This window comes from Scyliorhinus canicula, chromosome 3 (assembly GCF_902713615.1).
Source record: "Scyliorhinus canicula chromosome 3, sScyCan1.1, whole genome shotgun sequence".
In the NCBI taxonomy this organism is placed as follows: domain Eukaryota; kingdom Metazoa; phylum Chordata; class Chondrichthyes; order Carcharhiniformes; family Scyliorhinidae; genus Scyliorhinus; species Scyliorhinus canicula.
The window spans coordinates 194,344,158-194,362,362 of record NC_052148.1 but is presented as its reverse complement, the minus strand read 5'-3'; the positions used below and the strand labels follow the sequence as shown (position 1 = coordinate 194,362,362).

Here is an 18,205-nt window from a genome sequence, read left to right as displayed (position 1 = left end):
GTCATCGCGTTTTTGCGCGAAACCCACGCATGCGCGGGCCGGGTTGCCCCTCAGCCGCCCCGCGAATGGATACTGCGGGGCGGGGGAAGGACAAGTAGTGCGCGGGCATCGGGCCCGCTGCCCGCGATCGGTGCCCACCGATCGCGGGTCCATGGCACCCTTGGCACGGCCGTGGTACTGCCATGCCAATCGGTGCCATGGTTATAAAAAGCGAGTTGGTGACGCCGTTTTTACGAACGGCAAGACCAGGTGTGTTTGCCGTTCGTGAAAACGGCGGAAAGGGCTGGGACTTCGGCCCATCCAACAGCTGAGAATCGCTGCCGGCCGTAAAAAAACGGCGGCAGCGATTCGGGTCGGGACTTCGGCGGGGGGGGGTGGGAGAATAGCGGGAGGGCGGGAAAAATGTCGGGAAGGCCCTCCCGCTATTCTCCCACCCGTCGTGGGGGGCGGAGAATTTCGCCCCTGGAACTTAACAACCGCACCTTAAGTGGTAATGCCGCAGACATGGTTCAGTCTGTGTCAGCCATGGCTGAGGGCCTCTACATCATGTCCCAGGCTATGGGGGACATATCCTAGACGCAAGTGGACATTGTCGAGATACTGCAGAACATGGCCCAGTCACTGAGGCTCATCACTGAGGGCGTTGTCATATGGTGCAGTCTATGGGGAGCCTCCAGGACTGGCAGAGCCAGGTGACTCAGAGGCTTTTGGAGCCCACTCCAGCTACCCTTCCATGGAATCTCCCTCAGCCCTATGGGCATCATCAGCGAGGAGGAAGCGCTGGAGGCCAACATGGAGCCTGCCACGAAAGAGATGACAGGGGTCTTGTTCTTCTGAATCCCCCCTCCTGACACCGGCAGCGGGCAGAACAGGGTGGCATGGCGATGCCAGTGAAACCGGTAAATTGGCTGGGGCCCTCTGGCTCCTGGCCCTCCAGAGGAGGCATCAAAGGCCACAGGGCATGGAAAGAAGCAGGCTGCCTCTATTTCTGATATGCATTCTGGGGACACACTTAGATGTAGCACTAGACCATGAAAGATCAAGAAGAGTAAGGAGCACTGAATGGGCACAGGGAGGTTCATTATCTGTAGCTGGGGGGAATGGAAATGTAAAATATTCACTATTGAAACACGTGAAACCTGATACTTGTGAGACCTCTGTCATGTTAATCTTCACAACGGGCCTGCCTGCACCCCCACTCCCTGTTGCCCTCTGCTCCCGGCAGTTGAGTTGATGAACACAGCCTTGTCTTATGAGATTCTGGAGACGCTGAGGCCATATTTGCTCCTCCTGGCAAGTCGGATCCTTGCCGCCGCTTATCCTCCATCCTCTGGCTCTTCATAGGGCTCCTCCTCCAGCCTCTTCTGATCCTGAGACAAGGCCCCATGTTCCTCCTACTCCAACATGTCACCCATAACTGTGCCAGGTTGCGGAGGGCACAGCAGACCACCAAAAAGCTGGAGACCCTCTGGGGGGTGTCCTGCAGGGCACCACCAGAGCGGTCCAGAAATCAGAACCATATTTTCAGCAGTCCGATGCACCGCTCAATAACCGCATGTCTGGCAACCTTGGCCTCATTGTATCGGGCCCCTGCCTCGGTCTCAGGCCTCTACACCGGCATCGTTCGCCATGAACTCAGTGGGTTTCCCTTGTCCCCATGAACCAGCCCATCAACCTGGGGTGATCCTCAAAGCCACCGGCAATCTCCGAGTGCCCCAGAATGTAGCTGCCATTCTCGCTCCCAGGGTTGCGGGCACACACATGCATAATACAGAGGCAGTGATCACAAACAATTTGAACATTCAAAGAGGAGAACCCCTTCCTGCATTGCTGCTGCTGCCTTCTTTGGTGTCTGCCTGCTTCGGCTGCCACCACCAACGCGAGGGCAGCCTCCACGGGATCGCCACCAGGAAGCGATGTTTGAGCTGGAAGCAATTGGAGAATGAGAGAGTCTGGCAATCAGTTAGGGCTTCCATCCTGGGAACCTCAAATCCCCCCAAGCTTTCCACACCCTTACGTATCCCACCTTCTCTCAGATGGGGTGGTTAAATCGTGCCCTTACCTTTGTGAACAGTTACAGCTAAGGTAGTCGTAAAACATTGATGCAGTTTTTCACACGCTATGGCTTACCCTTAGAAGTACAATCTGATCAGGGTTTTAACTGTACGTATAAAATTTTCCAGGGCTTAATTTGTATCAAACAATTAAAATTGATTGCCTATCACCCACAAACTCAGGAATCTTTGGAGAGATATCAGACTATCAGAATCATGATTGGGGTCCGTTGCCATGAATAGTCAAGAGATTCGGACAAGGGATTGGATTTGTTATTATTTGCCACTAGCGATTCTCTGAACAAACCTACTGGTTTACCCCATTTTAACTTGATGAAAGAAAAGTTTCTAAAAAAACGAGACAAATCCTCAATGTTGAATTTGTGTCCATATTTCTGGAAAACTCACTAGAGATCTTCAAGTAGCCCGAGAGCATTTAAAGATTTCAGGAGCAAGAATGAAAATGTGGGCAGACAAATGTGCCAGGTCCAGATCATTCCAAGCTGGAGATGAGTGGTGGCATCGTGGTTGGCACTGTTGTTTCACAATGCCAGGGATTCGGGTTCAATTCCCGGCTTGGTTCACTATCTGCACGGTCTCCCTGTATCTGCACGCGTTTCCTCAGGTGCTCCGGTTTCCTCCCACAAGTCCTAAACGACGTGCTTGTTAGGTAAATTGGACATTCTGAATTCTCCCTCTGTGTACCCGAACAGGTGCCATAGTGTGGCGACTCAGGGATTTTCACAGTAACTTCATTGCAATGTCAATGTAAGCCTACCTGTGAAACTAATAAAGGTTATTACTATTATAGGTACTGGTATTGTTGCCATTGCATGGTGAACCTCAGAAAGCAAAATTCGGCAGTCCCTATAAGGTAGTTAGTAGGATGAGTGAGATTACTTAGCTAATAGATACACCAGTCTGAGTATGCCACATAAATATGTTGAAGTAATATCAACGTAGGTAAGAGGATAGGAAGGAACAAGTGTGTCGGGTGATAGAAGTCGTGGAAGAGGACAGAGATAGGAAGACTGAGGTAGGAGAAGAAGTTAACAGTTCACAGAATGACCCTCCTTTGGGGGGGGGGGTCCTATATAACGAGGAAGGATGAATGGATACATGTTTGCGATTTAGGTTTTGCATACCTCTTAATGAAACATCCTTGCTCTGATGTTTCATTCCTTTTAGGGAGGGTAGCATGTAAGGACGCTTTCTGTTGATTGCTTTATTTTCATTTATTTTACTTTGTCATGAACATTTTTGATCCATGGATAGTTAATGGACATATACCTTTAAGTCAAAAGGAGGAAGTGAGGAGCTCAAAAGTTTCAAAATAGTGCACTGTGCTATGAAGATTCAGATTTTGAACAGAAGAACTCAGACTTTATGGCACCCGAGAGATCAGCGGTATTTGCTTCAATTGGTTGGCTGTGGCCAATGGATTAGCCAAAGACTGTATTCTGCCCGGTGACAGACAGTGATTGGGTTCAGTCTGGTGGGATGTTTTCAGAGAACCTGGAGAGATAGAATGCGCCTGGACGCTGAGAGAAGGAGCTGTGGGTTGCTCTCTCTCTCCCAAAAAGATTTCCTGCCTGTTGTTTCTGAATTTCAGCGAGGTCATGGAATCTTGGTGAATCTACAGTGGAAACCATTACAGACTGAAAGCAAAGACCTCATGCAACTGAAAATGTAGACTGCAGAAAAATAAAACTGGAAAACGGCCATTGAAAGAGAGACTTTTATCCTTTCACGGTTCATATTTATTTTTACATTCCTCTTTCCATTCTGTGTTTGTCTTGTGTGTGTGTGTAGATGGTGGGGTGAGTTTAGGAAGGGAGGTTAGGAATTAGATAATACTTAACCCGTTGTATTTAATTATACTTATTGTTATTAATAAAAATCTATTGTGTTTAAATTTACAAACCTTGTAACTGTAGTCATTGGGCAAGCAAAGACCAAAGACTTTTGGGCAGTTTTAAAAATGAATAGTTAATTTCAATTGCTTCGTGACTCCAGGTCAAGTGGGTCTGGAATTGACTGCACACTAGCCTAGGGTGTCATAACAAAATAAATATTCTTCTTCACGCCTCCTGGATGGGACATACTCATGGTCATATAATAGAAAAGTTAATTGTCTAAATTAATATTTTGTTCAATGATTTGTGGCAATTTAACAGGATTGGAGTGTCAAAAACAAACTTGGGGCTATTTCATATTTGAAGTTTGGCCCTTATTTTGTTTTCTTTATTCTTTCTTGGGATGTCATGGAATTCCAATTTTGTTGCCCATCCCTAAATTCCCTTGAATTGTGTGGCTTGACATTATCAGAGGGCAGTTAAAATTCTATCACGATGCTGTGGGTCTGGAGTCACATGTAGGACAGACCAGATGAGGACGGCAGATCTCCTTCCTGAAAGCACATCAGTGAACTAGATGATTTTTTACGACAATTGAATATTTAATTACCAATCACTACAGTTTACTAATGGAAAGAATGTTGCTTCCTTTTAGCATCAGTAAAATGTATCATTGCAGCATGATGTACATGCTTCATTTATAGCTGCAATGTAAATTGCATAAGGGCTGCCTGCTAGCTGAGAATGGTAAAGGCCTATAACTTCCAGTAGAGTGACAAACGACTTGGATTGCCATCCTGCTCATAGCTTCCTACCTTGAAAGCCAGCCACTCTTATCTTGCCGGACCTTCTGACTCAGACCAGGCAAGATCTGTGTAGTGCAGTGAGTTCCCACAGTCTTCTTTCCAGGGCTGCAGCATCGGAGCAAAGGAAGATAAGCCCCTTTATTATGGCACTAACTGACGTAAACTAGGTAAGTTAAAAAGTCCTGTAGGCTCTGAAGAACAGACTGTTTCTTTCTCCACAGATGCTGCCAGACGGGGAGGTGATGGTGTAGTGGTATTGTCACTGGATTAGTAATCCAGAGACCCAGAGTAGTGCTCCAAGGACTGGGGTTCAAGTCCCACCATGGCAGATGGTGAAATGTGTATTCAATCAAAATCTGCAATTAAAAGTTTGATGATGACAATGAAACTATTGTCGATTGTCATGAAAACCCATCTGGTTCACTGATGTCCTTCAGGGAAGGAAATCTGCCATCTTTACCTAGTCTCCCTACACATGACTCCAGATCTCCAGCAAATGCCCTCTGAAATGGTCTGTCAAGCCACTCAATTCAAGGGAAATTAGGGCTGGGCAATACAGACAGGTGCAGACAGTGAACCGCACTACCCATGAACTACCCTTTTTCAGTATTTTCTGTTTTATTTCAGGTTTACACCATCTGTCGTATTTGGCAAGTCATGAGAAGGGTAAGTGTATAAGATAAGATTTTGGGGAGGTGAGGTCGGGCCTGGGGAGTGTTGGGGGTGTTGGGATTGGGCCATGTCACATAAGACGTTTCTAGGTATGGATTGTGTAGAAGTTCTAGAGTCCAATGACTGACGACCAAGGACAATATTCAGTACTCTGAGCAACTTTTGCGCACTTCCATCAAGTAACCCTTTAACTAGCCACATCATCCCATGACCACTCAGTCTACATCTTCCCCATTTACGTTTGGACTAAGATGTGTTACTAAGTACTTAGTGGTACTAAGATGCAAAGGCATGCGTGAACAATACCTGTGCAAACCATTTTATAACATTCAGATTGAACAGGATAACAATACATAAATGCTGTGTATTCATGATTGTTCCAAGCTGGAGCAAGGTCAGTGTCAGAGTTTAATTGCATGACGTACTGACGGTGCATCAACAGTTGGGCTGGCTAACAGTCAGTCTAGTCTAGCAGCCACTAAAGAAGATACCGTTCCAATAAAGCTCTTCTTTATTTGTGCCCTTGTGGTCTGCAAGCCTACTTTTAAAAATACCACACAGAAACTGGCGATGAGGTGGTTGATCCACAGTGCAAACACCAAAAAAGGACGACAGAAATCATGTAGAGCTCTGTTGGAGGCTCGGTGTTCCCTCTGAGGCTCGGTGCTCTGTTGGAGGCTCGGTGTTCTCTCTGAGGCTCGGTGCTCTGTTGGAGGCTCGGTGTTCTCTCTGAGGCTCGTTTCCCTGTCGGAGGCTCGTGCTCTGTCGGAGGCTCGGTTCCCTGTCGGATGCTCGGTGCTCTGTCGGAGGCTCGGTGCTCTGCCTGAGGCTCAGTGCTGTGTCGGAGGCTCAGTGCTCTGTCTGAGGCTCGGTGCTCTGTCTGAAGCTCAGTGCTCTGTCTGAGGCTCGGTGCTCTGTCGGAGGCTCGGTGCTCTGTCTGAGGCTCGGTGCTCTGTCGGAGGCTCGGTGCTCTGTCTGAGGCTCAGTGCTCTGTTGGAGGCTCGGTTCCCTGTCAGATGCTCGGTGCTCTGTCGGAGGCTCGGTGCTCTGTCGGAGGCTCAGTGCTCTGTCCGATGCTCAGTGCTCTGTCTGAGGCTCGGTGCTCTGTCCGATGCTCAGTGCTCTGTCTGAGGCTCGGTGCTCTGTCTGAGGCTCAGTTCCCTGATGGAGGCTCAGTGCTCTGTCGGAGACTCTGTCTGAGGCTCAGTGCCCTGTCAGAGGCTCAGTGCTCTGTCTGAGGCTCAGTGCTCTGTCGGAGGCTCGGTGCTCTGTCGGAGGCTCGGTGCTCTGTCGGAGGCTCAGTGCTCTGTCGGAGGCTCGGTGCTCTGTCGGAGGCTCAGTGCTCTGTCTGAGGCTCGGTGCTCTGTCGGAGGCTCGGTGCTCTGTCGGAGGCTCGGTGCTCTATCTGAGGCTCGGTGCTCTGTCGGAGGCTCAGTGCTCTGTCTGAGGCTCGGTGCTCTGTCGGAGGCTCAGTGCTCTGTCTGAGGCTCACTGCTCTGTCGGAGGCTCAGTGCTCTGTCCGATGCTCAGTGCTCTGTCTGAGGCTTGGAGCTCTGTCGGAGGCTCAGTGCTCTGTCTGAGGCTCGGTGCTCTGTCGGAGGCTCGGTGCTCGGTCGGAGGCTCAGTGCTCTGTCTGAGGCTCAGTGCTCTGTCGGAGGCTCAGTGCTCTGTCTGAGGCTTGGTGCTCTGTCTGAGGCTCAGTGCTCTGTCTGAGGCTCAGTGCTCTGTCTGAGACTCAGTGCTCTATTGGAGGCTCAGTGCTCTGTCGGAGGCTCTGTTCCCTGTCGGAGGCTCAGTGCTCTGTCGGAGGCTCAGTGCTCTGTCTGAGACTCAGTGCTCTGTCTGAGGCTCGGTGCTCTGTTTGAGGCTCAGTTCCCTGATGGAGGCTCGGTGCTCTGTCTGAGGCTCACTGCTCTGTCTGAGGCTCACTGCTATGTCGGAGGCTCGATGCTCTGTCGGAGGCTTGGAGCTCTGTCGGAGGCTCAGTGCTCTGTCTGAGGCTCGGTGCTCTGTCTGAGACTCAGTGCTCGGTCGGAGGCTCAGTGCTCTGTCTGAGGCTCGGTGCTCTGTCGGAGGCTCGGTGCTCTGTCGGAGGCTCAGTGCTCTGTCTGAGGCTCAGTGCTCTGTCTGAGGCTCAGTGCTCTGTCGGAGGCTCGGTGCTCTGTCTGAGGCTCAGTTCCCTGATGGAGGCTCAGTGCTCTGTCGGAGGCTCGGTGCTCTGTCGGAGGCTCAGTGCTCTGTCTGAGGCTCAGTGCTCTGTCTGAGGCTCGATGCTATGTCGGAGGCTTGGTGCTCTGTCGGAGGCTCAGTGCTCTGTCGGAGGCTCAGTGCTCTGTCAGAGGCTCAGTGCTCTGTCGGAGGCTCAGTGCTCTGTCGGAGGCTCAGTGCTCTGTCTGAGGCTCAGTGCTCTGTCTGAGGCTCACTGCTCTGTCGGAGGCTCAGTGCTCTGTCCGATGCTCAGTGCTCTGTCGGAGGCTCAGTGCTCTGTCGGAGGCTCAGTGCTCTGTCTGAGGCTCAGTGCTCTGTCTGAGGCTCACTGCTCTGTCGGAGGCTCAGTGCTCTGTCTGAGGCTCGGTGCTCTGTCGGAGGCTCAGTGCTCTGTCCGATGCTCAGTGCTCTGTCTGAGGCTCGGTGCTCTGTTTGAGGCTCAGTGCTCTGTCTGAGGCTCAGTGCTCTGTCTGAGGCTCAGTGCTCTGTCTGAGGCTCAGTGCTCTGTCTGAGGCTCAGTGCTCTGTCTGAGGCTCAGTGCTCTGTCGGAGGCTCGGTGCTCAGTCTGAGGCTCGGTGCTCTATTGGAGGCTCCGTTCCCTGTCGGAGGCTCAGTGCTCTGTCGGAGGCTCTGTTCCCTGTCGGAGGCTCAGTGCTCTGTCGGAGGCTCAGTGCTCTGTCTGAGACTCAGTGCTCTGTCTGAGGCTCGGTGCTCTGTTTGAGGCTCAGTTCCCTGATGGAGGCTCGGTGCTCTGTCTGAGGCTCACTGCTCTGTCTGAGGCTCAGTGCTCTGTCGAAGGCTCAGTGCTCTGTCGGAGGCTCAGTGCTCTGTCGGAGGCTCGGTGCTCTGTCGGAGGCTCAGTGCTCTGTCTGAGGCTCGGTGCTCTGTCGGAGGCTCGGTGCTCTGTCTGAGGCTCGGTGCTCTGTCTGAGACTCAGTGCTCTGTCTGAGACTCAGTGCTCTGTCGGAGGCTCAGTGCTCTGTCGGAGGCTCGGTGCTCTGTCTGAGACTCAGTGCTCTGTCTGAGGCTCAGTGCTCTGTCGGAGGCTCGGTGCTCTGTCGGAGGCTCAGTGCTCTGTCTGAGGCTCGGTGCTCTGTTTGAGGCTCAGTTCCCTGATGGAGGCTCAGTGGTCTGTCGGAGGCTCTGTCTGAGGCTCAGTGCTCTGTCGAAGGCTCGGTGCTCTGTCGGAGGCTCCGTTCCCTGTCGGAGGCTCAGTGCTCTGTCGGAGGCTCGGTGCTCTGTCGGAGGCTCGGTTCCCTGTCGGAGGCTCGGTGCTCTGTCTGAGGCTCGGTGCTCTGTCGGAGGCTCGGTGCTCTGTCTGAGGCTCGGTGCTCTGTCGGAGGCTCAGTGCTCTGTCGGAGGCTCAGTGCTCTGTCTGACGCTCACTGCTCTGTCGGAGGCTCAGTGTTCTGTCTGAGGCTCGGTGCTCTGTCGGAGCTCAGTGCTCTGTCGGAGGCTCACTGCTCTGTCTGAGGCTCAGTGCTCTGTCGGGGGCTCTGTCTGAGGCTCAGTGCTCTGTCTGAGCCTCAGTGCTCTGTCGGAGGCTCCATCTGAGGCCCAGTGCTCTGTCGGAGGCTCAGTGCTCTGTCGGAGGCTCGGTGCTCTGTCGGAGGCTCGGTGCTCTGTCTGAGGCTCGGTGCTCTGTCGGAGGCTCGGTGCTCTGTCGGAGGCTCACTGCTCTGTCGGAGGCTCAGTGCTCTGTCCGATGCTCAGTGCTCTGTCTGAGGCTCGCTGCTCTGTCTGAGGCTCAGTTCCCTGATGGAGGCTCAGTGCTCTGTCGGAGATTCTGTCTGAGGCTCAGTGCTCTGACGGAGGCTCAGTGCTCTGTCTGAGGCTCAGTGCTCTGTCGGAGGCTCCGTTCCGTGTCGGAGGTTCGGTGCTCTGTCTGAGGCTCAGTGCTCTGTCGGTGGCTCGGTGCTCTGTCGGAGGCTCGGTGCTCTGTCCGATGCTCAGTGCTCTGTCGGAGGCTCGGTGCTCTGTCTGAGGCTCCGTGCTCTGTCGGAGGCTCAGTGCTCTGTCTGAGGCTCAGTGCTCTGTCGGAGGCTCAGTGCTCTGTCGGAGGCTCAGTGCTCTGTCTGATGCTCAGTGCTCTGTCGGAGGCTCAGTGCTCTGTCGGAGGCTCTGTCTGAGGCTCAGTGCTCTAGTTGGAGGCTCTGTCTGAGGCTCAGTGCTCTGTCTGAGGCTCGGTGCTCTGTCTGAGGCTCAGTGCTCTGTCGGAGGCTCAGTGCTCTGTCGGAGGCTCTGTCTGAGGCTCAGTGCTCTGTCGGAGGCTCAGTACTCTGTCTGAGGCTCAGTGCTCTAGCTGGAGGCTCTGTAAGAGGCTCAGTGCTCTGTCGGAGGCTCGGTGCTCTGTCGGAGGCTCCGTTCCCTGTCGGAGGCTCAGTGCTCTGTCGGAGGCTCACTGCTCTGTCGGAGGCTCAGTGCTCTGTCTGATGCTCAGTGCTCTGTCTGAGGCTTGGAGCTCTGTCAGAGGCTCCGTTCCCTGTCGGAGGCTCACTGCTCTGTCGGAGGCTCAGTGCTCTGTCGGAGGCTCAGTGCTCTGTCTGAGGCTCAGTGCTCTGTCGGAGGCTCAGTGCTCTGTCGGAGGCTCAGTGCTCTGTCTAAGTCTCAGTTCCCTGTCGGAGGCTCAGTGCTCTGTCTGAGGCTCACTGCTCTGTCTGAGGCTCAGTGCTCTGTCTGAGGCTCGATGCTCTGTCGGAGGCTCAGTGCTCTGTCGGAGGCTCAGTGCTCTGTCGGAGGCTCAGTGCTCTGTCTGAGGCTCGGTGCTCTGTCGGAGGCTCAGTGCTCTGTCTGAGGCTCGGTGCTCTGTCGGAGGCTCACTGCTCTGTCGGAGGCTCAGTGCTCTGTCTGAGGCTCGGTGCTCTGTCGGAGGCTCAGTGCTCTGTCGGAGGCTCAGTGCTCTGTCGGAGGCACAGTGCTCTGTCTGAGGCTCAGTGCTCTGTCTGAGGCTCAGTGCTCTGTCGGAGGCTCACTGCTCTGTCGGAGGCTCAGTACTCTGTCGGAGGCTCGGTGCTCTGTCGGAGGCTCAGTGCTCTGTTGGAGGCTCAGTGCTCTGTCGGAGGCTCAGTGCTCTGTCGGAGGCTCAGTGCTCTGTCTGAGGCTCAGTGCTCTGTCTGAGGCTCAGTGCTCTGTCTGAGGCTCGATGCTCTGTCGGAGGCTCAGTGCTCTGTCGGAGGCACAGTGCTCTGTCTGACGCTCGATGCTCTGTCGGAGGCTTGGTGCTCTGTCGGAGGCTCAGTGCTCTGTCTGAGGCTCGGTGCTCTGTCGGAGGCTCAGTGCTCTGTCGGAGTCTCGGTGCTCTTCGGAGGCTCGGTGCTCTGTTGGAGGCTCAGTGCTCTGTCTGAGGCTCAGTGCTCTGTCGGAGGCTCAGTGCTCTGTCGGAGGCTCCGTTCCCTGTCGGAGGCTCAGTGCTCTGTCTGTGGCTCAGTGCTCTGTCAGAGGCTCAGTGCTCTGTCGGAGGCTCCGTTCCCTGTCGGAGGCTCAGTGCTCTGTTGGAGGCTCAGTACTCTGTCTGAGGTTCAGTGCTCTGTCGGAGGCTCGGTGCTCTGTCGGAGGCTCGGTGCTCTGTCGGAGGCTCCGTTCCCTGTCGGAGGCTCAGTGCTCTGTCGGAGGCTCACTGCTCTGTCGGAGGCTCAGTGCTCTGTCTGATGCTCAGTGCTCTGTCGGAGGCTCAGTGCTCTGTTGGAGGCTCAGTACTCTGTCTGAGGCTCAGTGCTCTGTCGGAGGCTCGGTGCTCTGTCGGAGGCTCGGTGCTCTGTCGGAGGCTCCGTTCCCTGTCGGAGGCTCAGTGCTCTGTCGGAGGCTCAGTGCTCTGTCTGAGGCTTGGTGCTCTGTCTGAGGCTTGGTGCTCTGTCTGAGGCTCAGTGCTCTGTCTGAGACTCAGTGCTCTGTTGGAGGCTCAGTGCTCTGTCGGAGGCTCCGTTCCCTGCCTGAGACTCGGTGCTCTGTCGGTGGCTCAGTGCTCTGTCGGAGGCTCCGTTCCCTGCCTGAGACTCGGTGCTCTGTCGGAGGCTCAGTGTTCTGTCGGAGGCTCAGTGCTCTGTCTAAGTCTCAGTTCCCTGTCGGAGGCTCAGTGCTCTGTCTGAGGCTCACTGCTCTGTCGGAGGCTCAGTGCTCTGTCCGATGCTCAGTGCTCTGTCTGAGGCTCAGTGCTCTGTCGGAGGCTCAGTGCTCTGTCTGAGGCTCGGTGCTCTGTCGGAGGCTCAGTGCTCTGTTGGAGGCTCAGTGCTCTGTCTGAGGCTCAGTGCTCTGTCTGAGGCTCAGTGCTCTGTCTGACGCTCGATGCTCTGTCGGAGGCTTGGTGCTCTGTCGGAGGCTCAGTGCTCTGTCGGAGGCTCGGTGCTCTGTCGGAGGCTCGGTGCTCTGTCGGAGCCTCGGTGCTCTGTCGAAGGCTCAGTGCTCTGTCGGAGGCTCACTGCTCTGTCGGAGGCTCAGTGCTCTGTCGGAGGCTCACTGCTCTGTCGGAGGCTCAGTGCTCTGTCTGACGCTCGATGCTCTGTCGGAGGCTTGGTGCTCTGTCGGAGGCTCAGTGCTCTGTCTGAGGCTCGGTGCTCTGTCGGAGGCTCAGTGCTCTGTCGGAGTCTCGGTGCTCTTCGGAGGCTCAGTGCTCTGTCGGGGGCTCAGTGCTCTGTCAGAGGCTCGGTGCTCTGTCGGAGGCTCGGTGCTCTGTCTGTGGCTCAGTGCTCTGTCAGAGGCTCAGTGCTCTGTCGGAGGCTCCGTTCCCTGTCGGAGGCTCAGTGCTCTGTCTGAGGCTCAGTGCTCTGTCGGAGGCTCAGTGCTCTGTCGGGGGCTCAGTGCTCTGTCGAAGGCTCAGTGCTCTGTCGGAGGCTCAGTGCTCTGTTGGAGGCTCAGTACTCTGTCTGAGGCTCAGTGCTCTGTCGGAGGCTCGGTGCTCTGTCGGAGGCTCGGTGGTCTGTCGGAGGCTCCGTTCCCTGTCGGAGGCTCAGTGCTCTGTCGGAGGCTCACTGCTCTGTCGGAGGCTCAGTGCTCTGTCTGATGCTCAGTGCTCTGTCGGAGGCTCAGTGCTCTGTTGGAGGCTCGGTGCTCTGTCGGAGGCTCGGTGCTCTGTCGGAGGCTCCGTTCCCTGTCGGAGGCTCAGTGCTCTGTCGGAGGCTCACTGCTCTGTCGGAGGCTCAGTGCTCTGTCTGAGGCTTGGTGCTCTGTCTGAGGCTCAGTGCTCTGTCTGAGACTCAGTGCTCTGTTGGAGGCTCAGTGCTCTGTCGGAGGCTCCGTTCCCTGCCTGAGACTCGGTGCTCTGTCGGTGGCTCAGTGCTCTGTCGGAGGCTCGGTGCTCTGTCTGAGCCTCAGTGCTCTGTCGGAGGCTCAGTGTTCTGTCGGAGGCTCAGTGCTCTGTCTAAGTCTCAGTTCCCTGTCGGAGGCTCAGTGCTCTGTCTGAGGCTCACTGCTCTGTCGGAGGCTCAGTGCTCTGTCCGATGCTCAGTGCTCTGTCTGAGGCTCAGTGCTCTGTCGGAGGCTCAGTGCTCTGTCTGAGGCTCGGTGCTCTGTCGGAGGCTCAGTGCTCTGTTGGAGGCTCAGTGCTCTGTCTGAGGCTCAGTGCTCTGTCTGAGGCTCAGTGCTCTGTCTGAGGCTCGATGCTCTGTCGGAGGCTCAGTGCTCTGTCGGAGGCACAGTGCTCTGTCTGACGCTCGATGCTCTGTCGGAGGCTTGGTGCTCTGTCGGAGGCTCGGTGCTCTGTCGGAGCCTCGGTGCTCTGTCGAAGGCTCAGTGCTCTGTCGGAGGCTCACTGCTCTGTCGGAGGCTCAGTGCTCTGTCGGAGGCTCACTGCTCTGTCGGAGGCTCAGTGCTCTGTCTGACGCTCGATGCTCTGTCGGAGGCTTGGTGCTCTGTCGGAGGCTCAGTGCTCTGTCTGAGGCTCGGTGCTCTGTCGGAGGCTCAGTGCTCTGTCGGAGTCTCGGTGCTCTTCGGAGGCTCAGTGCTCTGTCGGGGGCTCAGTGCTCTGTCGGAGGCTCAGTGCTCTGTTGGAGGCTCAGTACTCTGTCTGAGGCTCAGTGCTCTGTCGGAGGCTCGGTGCTCTGTCTGTGGCTCAGTGCTCTGTCAGAGGCTCAGTGCTCTGTCGGAGGCTCCGTTCCCTGTCGGAGGCTCAGTGCTCTGTCTGAGGCTCAGTGCTCTGTCGGAGGCTCAGTGCTCTGTCGGGGGCTCAGTGCTCTGTCGAAGGCTCAGTGCTCTGTCGGAGGCTCAGTGCTCTGTTGGAGGCTCAGTACTCTGTCTGAGGCTCAGTGCTCTGTCGGAGGCTCGGTGCTCTGTCGGAGGCTCGGTGGTCTGTCGGAGGCTCCGTTCCCTGTCGGAGGCTCAGTGCTCTGTCGGAGGCTCACTGCTCTGTCGGAGGCTCAGTGCTCTGTCTGATGCTCAGTGCTCTGTCTAAGGCTTGGTGCTCTGTCTGAGGCTCAGTGCTCTGTCTGAGACTCAGTGCTCTGTTGGAGGCTCAGTGCTCTGTCGGAGGCTCCGTTCCCTGTCTGAGACTCGGTGCTCTGTCGGTGGCTCAGTGCTCTGTCGGAGGCTCGGTGCTCTGTTGGAGGCTCAGTGCTCTGTCTGAGGCTTGGTGCTCTGTCTGAGGCTCAGTGCTCTGTCTGAGGGTTGGTGCTCTGTCTGAGGCTCAGTGCTGTGTCTGAGGCTCAGTGCTCTGTCTGAGACTCAGTGCTCTGTTGGAGGCTCAGTGCTCTGTCGGAGGCTCCGTTCCCTGTCTGAGGCTCGGTGCTCTGTCGGAGGCTCAGTGCTCTGTCGGAGGCTCGGTGCTCTGTCGGAGGCTCGGTGCTCTGTTGGAGGCTCAGTGCTCTGTCTGAGGCTCAGTGCTCTGTCGGAGGCTCAGTGCTCTGTCGGAGGCTCAGTGCTCTGTATGAGGCTCAGTGCTCTGTCTGAGGCTTGATGCTCTGTCTGAGGCTCGGTGCTCTGTCGGAGGCTCGGTGCTCTGTCGGAGGCTCGGTGCTCTGTTGGAGGCTCAGTGCTCTGTCTGAGGCTTGGTGCTCTGTCTGAGGCTCAGTGCTGTGTCTGAGGCTCAGTGCTCTGTCGGAGGCTCAGTGCTCTGTCGGAGGCTCACTGCTCTGTCGGAGGCTCAGTGCTCTGTATGAGGCTCAGTGCTCTGTCTGAGGCTTGATGCTCTGTCTGAGGCTCGGTGCTCTGTCGGAGGCTCAGTGCTCTGTCGGAGGCTCGGTGCTCTGTCGGAGGCTCGGTGCTCTGTTGGAGGCTCAGTGCTCTGTCTGAGGCTCAGTGCTCTGTCGGAGGCTCCGTTCACTGTCGGAGGCTCAGTGCTCTGTCGGAGGCTCAGTGCTCTGTCAGAGGCTCAGTGCTCTGTCGGAGGCTCCGTTCCCTGTCGGAGGCTCAGTGCTCTGTCTGAGGCTCAGTGCTCTGTCGGAGGCTCAGTGCTCTGTCGGAGGCTCAGTGCTCTGTCGGAGGCTCGGTGCTCTGTCGGAGGCTCCGTTCCCTGTCGGAGGCTCAGTGCTCTGTCGGAGGCTCGGTGCTCTGTCGGAGGCTCAGTGCTCTGTCTGAGGCTCAGTGCTCTGTCGGAGGCTCCGTTCACTGTCGGAGGCTCAGTGCTCTGTCGGAGGCTCAGTGCTCTGTCAGAGGCTCAGTGCTCTGTCGGAGGCTCCGTTCCCTGTCGGAGGCTCCGTTCCCTGTCTGAGGCTCGGTGCTCTGTCGGAGGCTCAGTGCTCTGTCGGAGGCTCGGTGCTCTGTCGGAGGCTCGGTGCTCTGTTGGAGGCTCAGTGCTCTGTCTGAGGCTCAGTGCTCTGTCGGAGGCTCAGTGCTCTGTCGGAGGCTCAGTGCTCTGTATGAGGCTCAGTGCTCTGTCTGAGGCTTGATGCTCTGTCTGAGGCTCGGTGCTCTGTCGGAGGCTCAGTGCTCTGTCGGAGGCTCGGTGCTCTGTCGGAGGCTCGGTGCTCTGTTGGAGGCTCAGTGCTCCGTCTGAGGCTTGGTGCTCTGTCTGAGGCTCAGTGCTGTGTCTGAGGCTCAGTGCTCTGTCGGAGGCTCAGTGCTCTGTCGGAGGCTCAGTGCTCTGTCGGAGGCTCAGTGCTCTGTCGGAGGCTCACTGCTCTGTCGGAGGCTCAGTGCTCTGTATGAGGCTCAGTGCTCTGTCTGAGGCTTGATGCTCTGTCTGAGGCTCGGTGCTCTGTCGGAGGCTCAGTGCTCTGTCGGAGGCTCGGTGCTCTGTCGGAGGCTCGGTGCTCTGTTGGAGGCTCAGTGCTCTGTCTGAGGCTCAGTGCTCTGTCGGAGGCTCCGTTCACTGTCGGAGGCTCAGTGCTCTGTCGGAGGCTCAGTGCTCTGTCAGAGGCTCAGTGCTCTGTCGGAGGCTCCGTTCCCTGTCGGAGGCTCAGTGCTCTGTCTGAGGCTCAGTGCTCTGTCGGAGGCTCAGTGCTCTGTCTGACGCTCACTGCTCTGTCGGAGGCTCAGTGTTCTGTCTGAGGCTCGGTGCTCTGTCGGAGCTCAGTGCTCTGTCGGAGGCTCACTGCTCTGTCTGAGGCTCAGTGCTCTGTCGGGGGCTCTGTCTGAGGCTCAGTGCTCTCTCTGAGCCTCAGTGCTCTGTCGGAGGCTCCATCTGAGGCCCAGTGCTCTGTCGGAGGCTCAGTGCTCTGTCGGAGGCTCGGTGCTCTGTCGGAGGCTCAGTGCTCTGTCCGATGCTCAGTGCTCTGTCTGAGGCTCGCTGCTCTGTCTGAGGCTCAGTTCCCTGATGGAGGCTCAGTGCTCTGCCGGAGATTCTGTCTGAGGCTCAGTGCTCTGACGGAGGCTCAGTGCTCTGTCTGAGGCTCAGTGCTCTGTCGGAGGCTCCGTTCCGTGTCGGAGGTTCGGTGCTCTGTCTGAGGCTCAGTGCTCTGTCGGTGGCTCAGTGCTCTGTCCGATGCTCAGTGCTCTGTCGGAGGCTCGGTGCTCTGTCGGAGGCTCAGTACTCTTTCTGAGGCTCAGTGCTCTGTCGGAGGCTCGGTGCTCTGTCCGATGCTCAGTGCTCTGTCGGAGGCTCCGTTCCGTGTCGGAGGCTCAGTGCTCTGTCGGAGGCTCAGTGCTCTGTCGGAGGCTCGGTGCTCTGTCGGAGGCTCGGTGCTCTGTCCGATGCTCAGTGCTCTGTCGGAGGCTCGGTGCTCTGTCTGAGGCTCCGTGCTCTGTCTGAGGCTCGGTGCTCTGTCGGAGGCTCAGTGCTCTGTCTGAGGCTCGGTGCTCTGTCTGAGGCTCGGTGCTCTGTCTGAGGCTCGGTGCTCTGTCGGAGGCTCAGTTCCCTGATGGAGGCTCAGTGCTCTGTCTGAGGCTCAGTGCTCTGTCTGAGGCTCAGTGCTCTGTCGGAGGCTCAGTGCTCTGTCTGAGGCTCAGTGCTCTGTCTGAGGCTCAGTGCTCTGTCTGAGGCTCGGTGCTCTGTCTGAGGCTCAGTGCTCTGTCGGAGGCTCAGTGTTCTGTCGGAGGCTCAGTGCTCTGTCGGAGGCTCAGTGCTCTGTCTGATGCTCAGTGCTCTGTCGGAGGCTCAGTGCTCTGTCGGAGGCTCTGTCTGAGGCTCAGTGCTCTAGTTGGAGGCTCTGTCTGAGGCTCAGTGCTCTGTCTGATGCTCAGTGCTCTGTCGGAGGCTCAGTGCTCTGTCGGAGGCTCAGTGCTCTGTCTGATGCTCAGTGCTCTGTCAGATGCTCAGTGCTCTGTCTGAGGCTCAGTGCTCTGTCGGAGGCTCAGTGCTCTGTCGGAGGCTCTGTCTGAGGCTCACTGCTCTAGTTGGAGGCTCTGTCTGAGGCTCAGTGCTCTGTCTGAGGCTCGGTGCTCTGTCTGAGGCTCAGTGCTCTGTCGGAGGCTCAGTGCTCTGTCGGAGGCTCAGTGCTCTGTCGGAGGCTCAGTGCTCTGTCGGAGGCTCTGTCTGAGGCTCAGTGCTCTAGTTGGAGGCTCTGTCTGAGGCTCAGTGCTCTGTCGGAGGCTCAGTACTCTGTCTGAGGCTCAGTGCTCTAGTTGGAGGCTCGGTGCTCTGTCGGAGGCTCCGTTCCCTGTCGGAGGCTCAGTGCTCTGTCGGAGGCTCACTGCTCTGTCGGAGGCTCAGTGCTCTGTCTGATGCTCAGTGCTCTGTCTGAGGCTTGGAGCTCTGTCAGAGGCTCCGTTCCCTGTCGGAGGCTCAGTGCTCTGTCGGAGGCTCAGTGCTCTGTCTGAGGCTCAGTGCTCTGTCGGAGGCTCAATGCTCTGTCGGAGGCTCAGTGCTCTGTCTAAGTCTCAGTTCCCTGTCGGAGGCTCAGTGCTCTGTCTGAGGCTCAGTGCTCTGTCTGAGGCTCGATGCTCTGTCGGAGGCTCAGTGCTCTGTCGGAGGCTCAGTGCTCTGTCCGATGCTCAGTGCTCTGTCTGAGGCTCAGTGCTCTGTCGGAGGCTCAGTGCTCTGTCTGAGGCTCGGTGCTCTGTCGGAGGCTCAGTGCTCTGTCTGAGGCTCGGTGCTCTGTCGGAGGCTCACTGCTCTGTCGGAGGCTCAGTGCTCTGTCTGAGGCTCGGTGCTCTGTCGGAGGCTCAGTGCTCTGTCGGAGGCTCAGTGCTCTGTCGGAGGCACAGTGCTCTGTCTGAGGCTCAGTGCTCTGTCTGAGGCTCAGTGCTCTGTCGGAGGCTCACTGCTCTGTCGGAGGCTCAGTACTCTGTCGGAGGCTCGGTGCTC

The 18,205-nt window shown here is 56.6% G+C and overlaps 1 protein-coding gene across 4 annotated transcripts in view; it reads left to right on the top strand.

Annotated features, from left to right (window-relative positions):
- The window catches only part of ttc29 (tetratricopeptide repeat domain 29), a 666,158-nt gene that overhangs the window by 594,574 nt on the left and 53,379 nt on the right, over positions 1-18,205 (top strand). For all 4 annotated transcript variants that reach the window (XM_038791952.1, XM_038791953.1, XM_038791951.1 and 1 more), the window contains one exon: positions 5,344-5,382. In XM_038791952.1, coding sequence (XP_038647880.1) covers positions 5,344-5,382 — 39 coding nt within the window. The remainder of the gene's footprint in view (positions 1-5,343; positions 5,383-18,205) is intronic.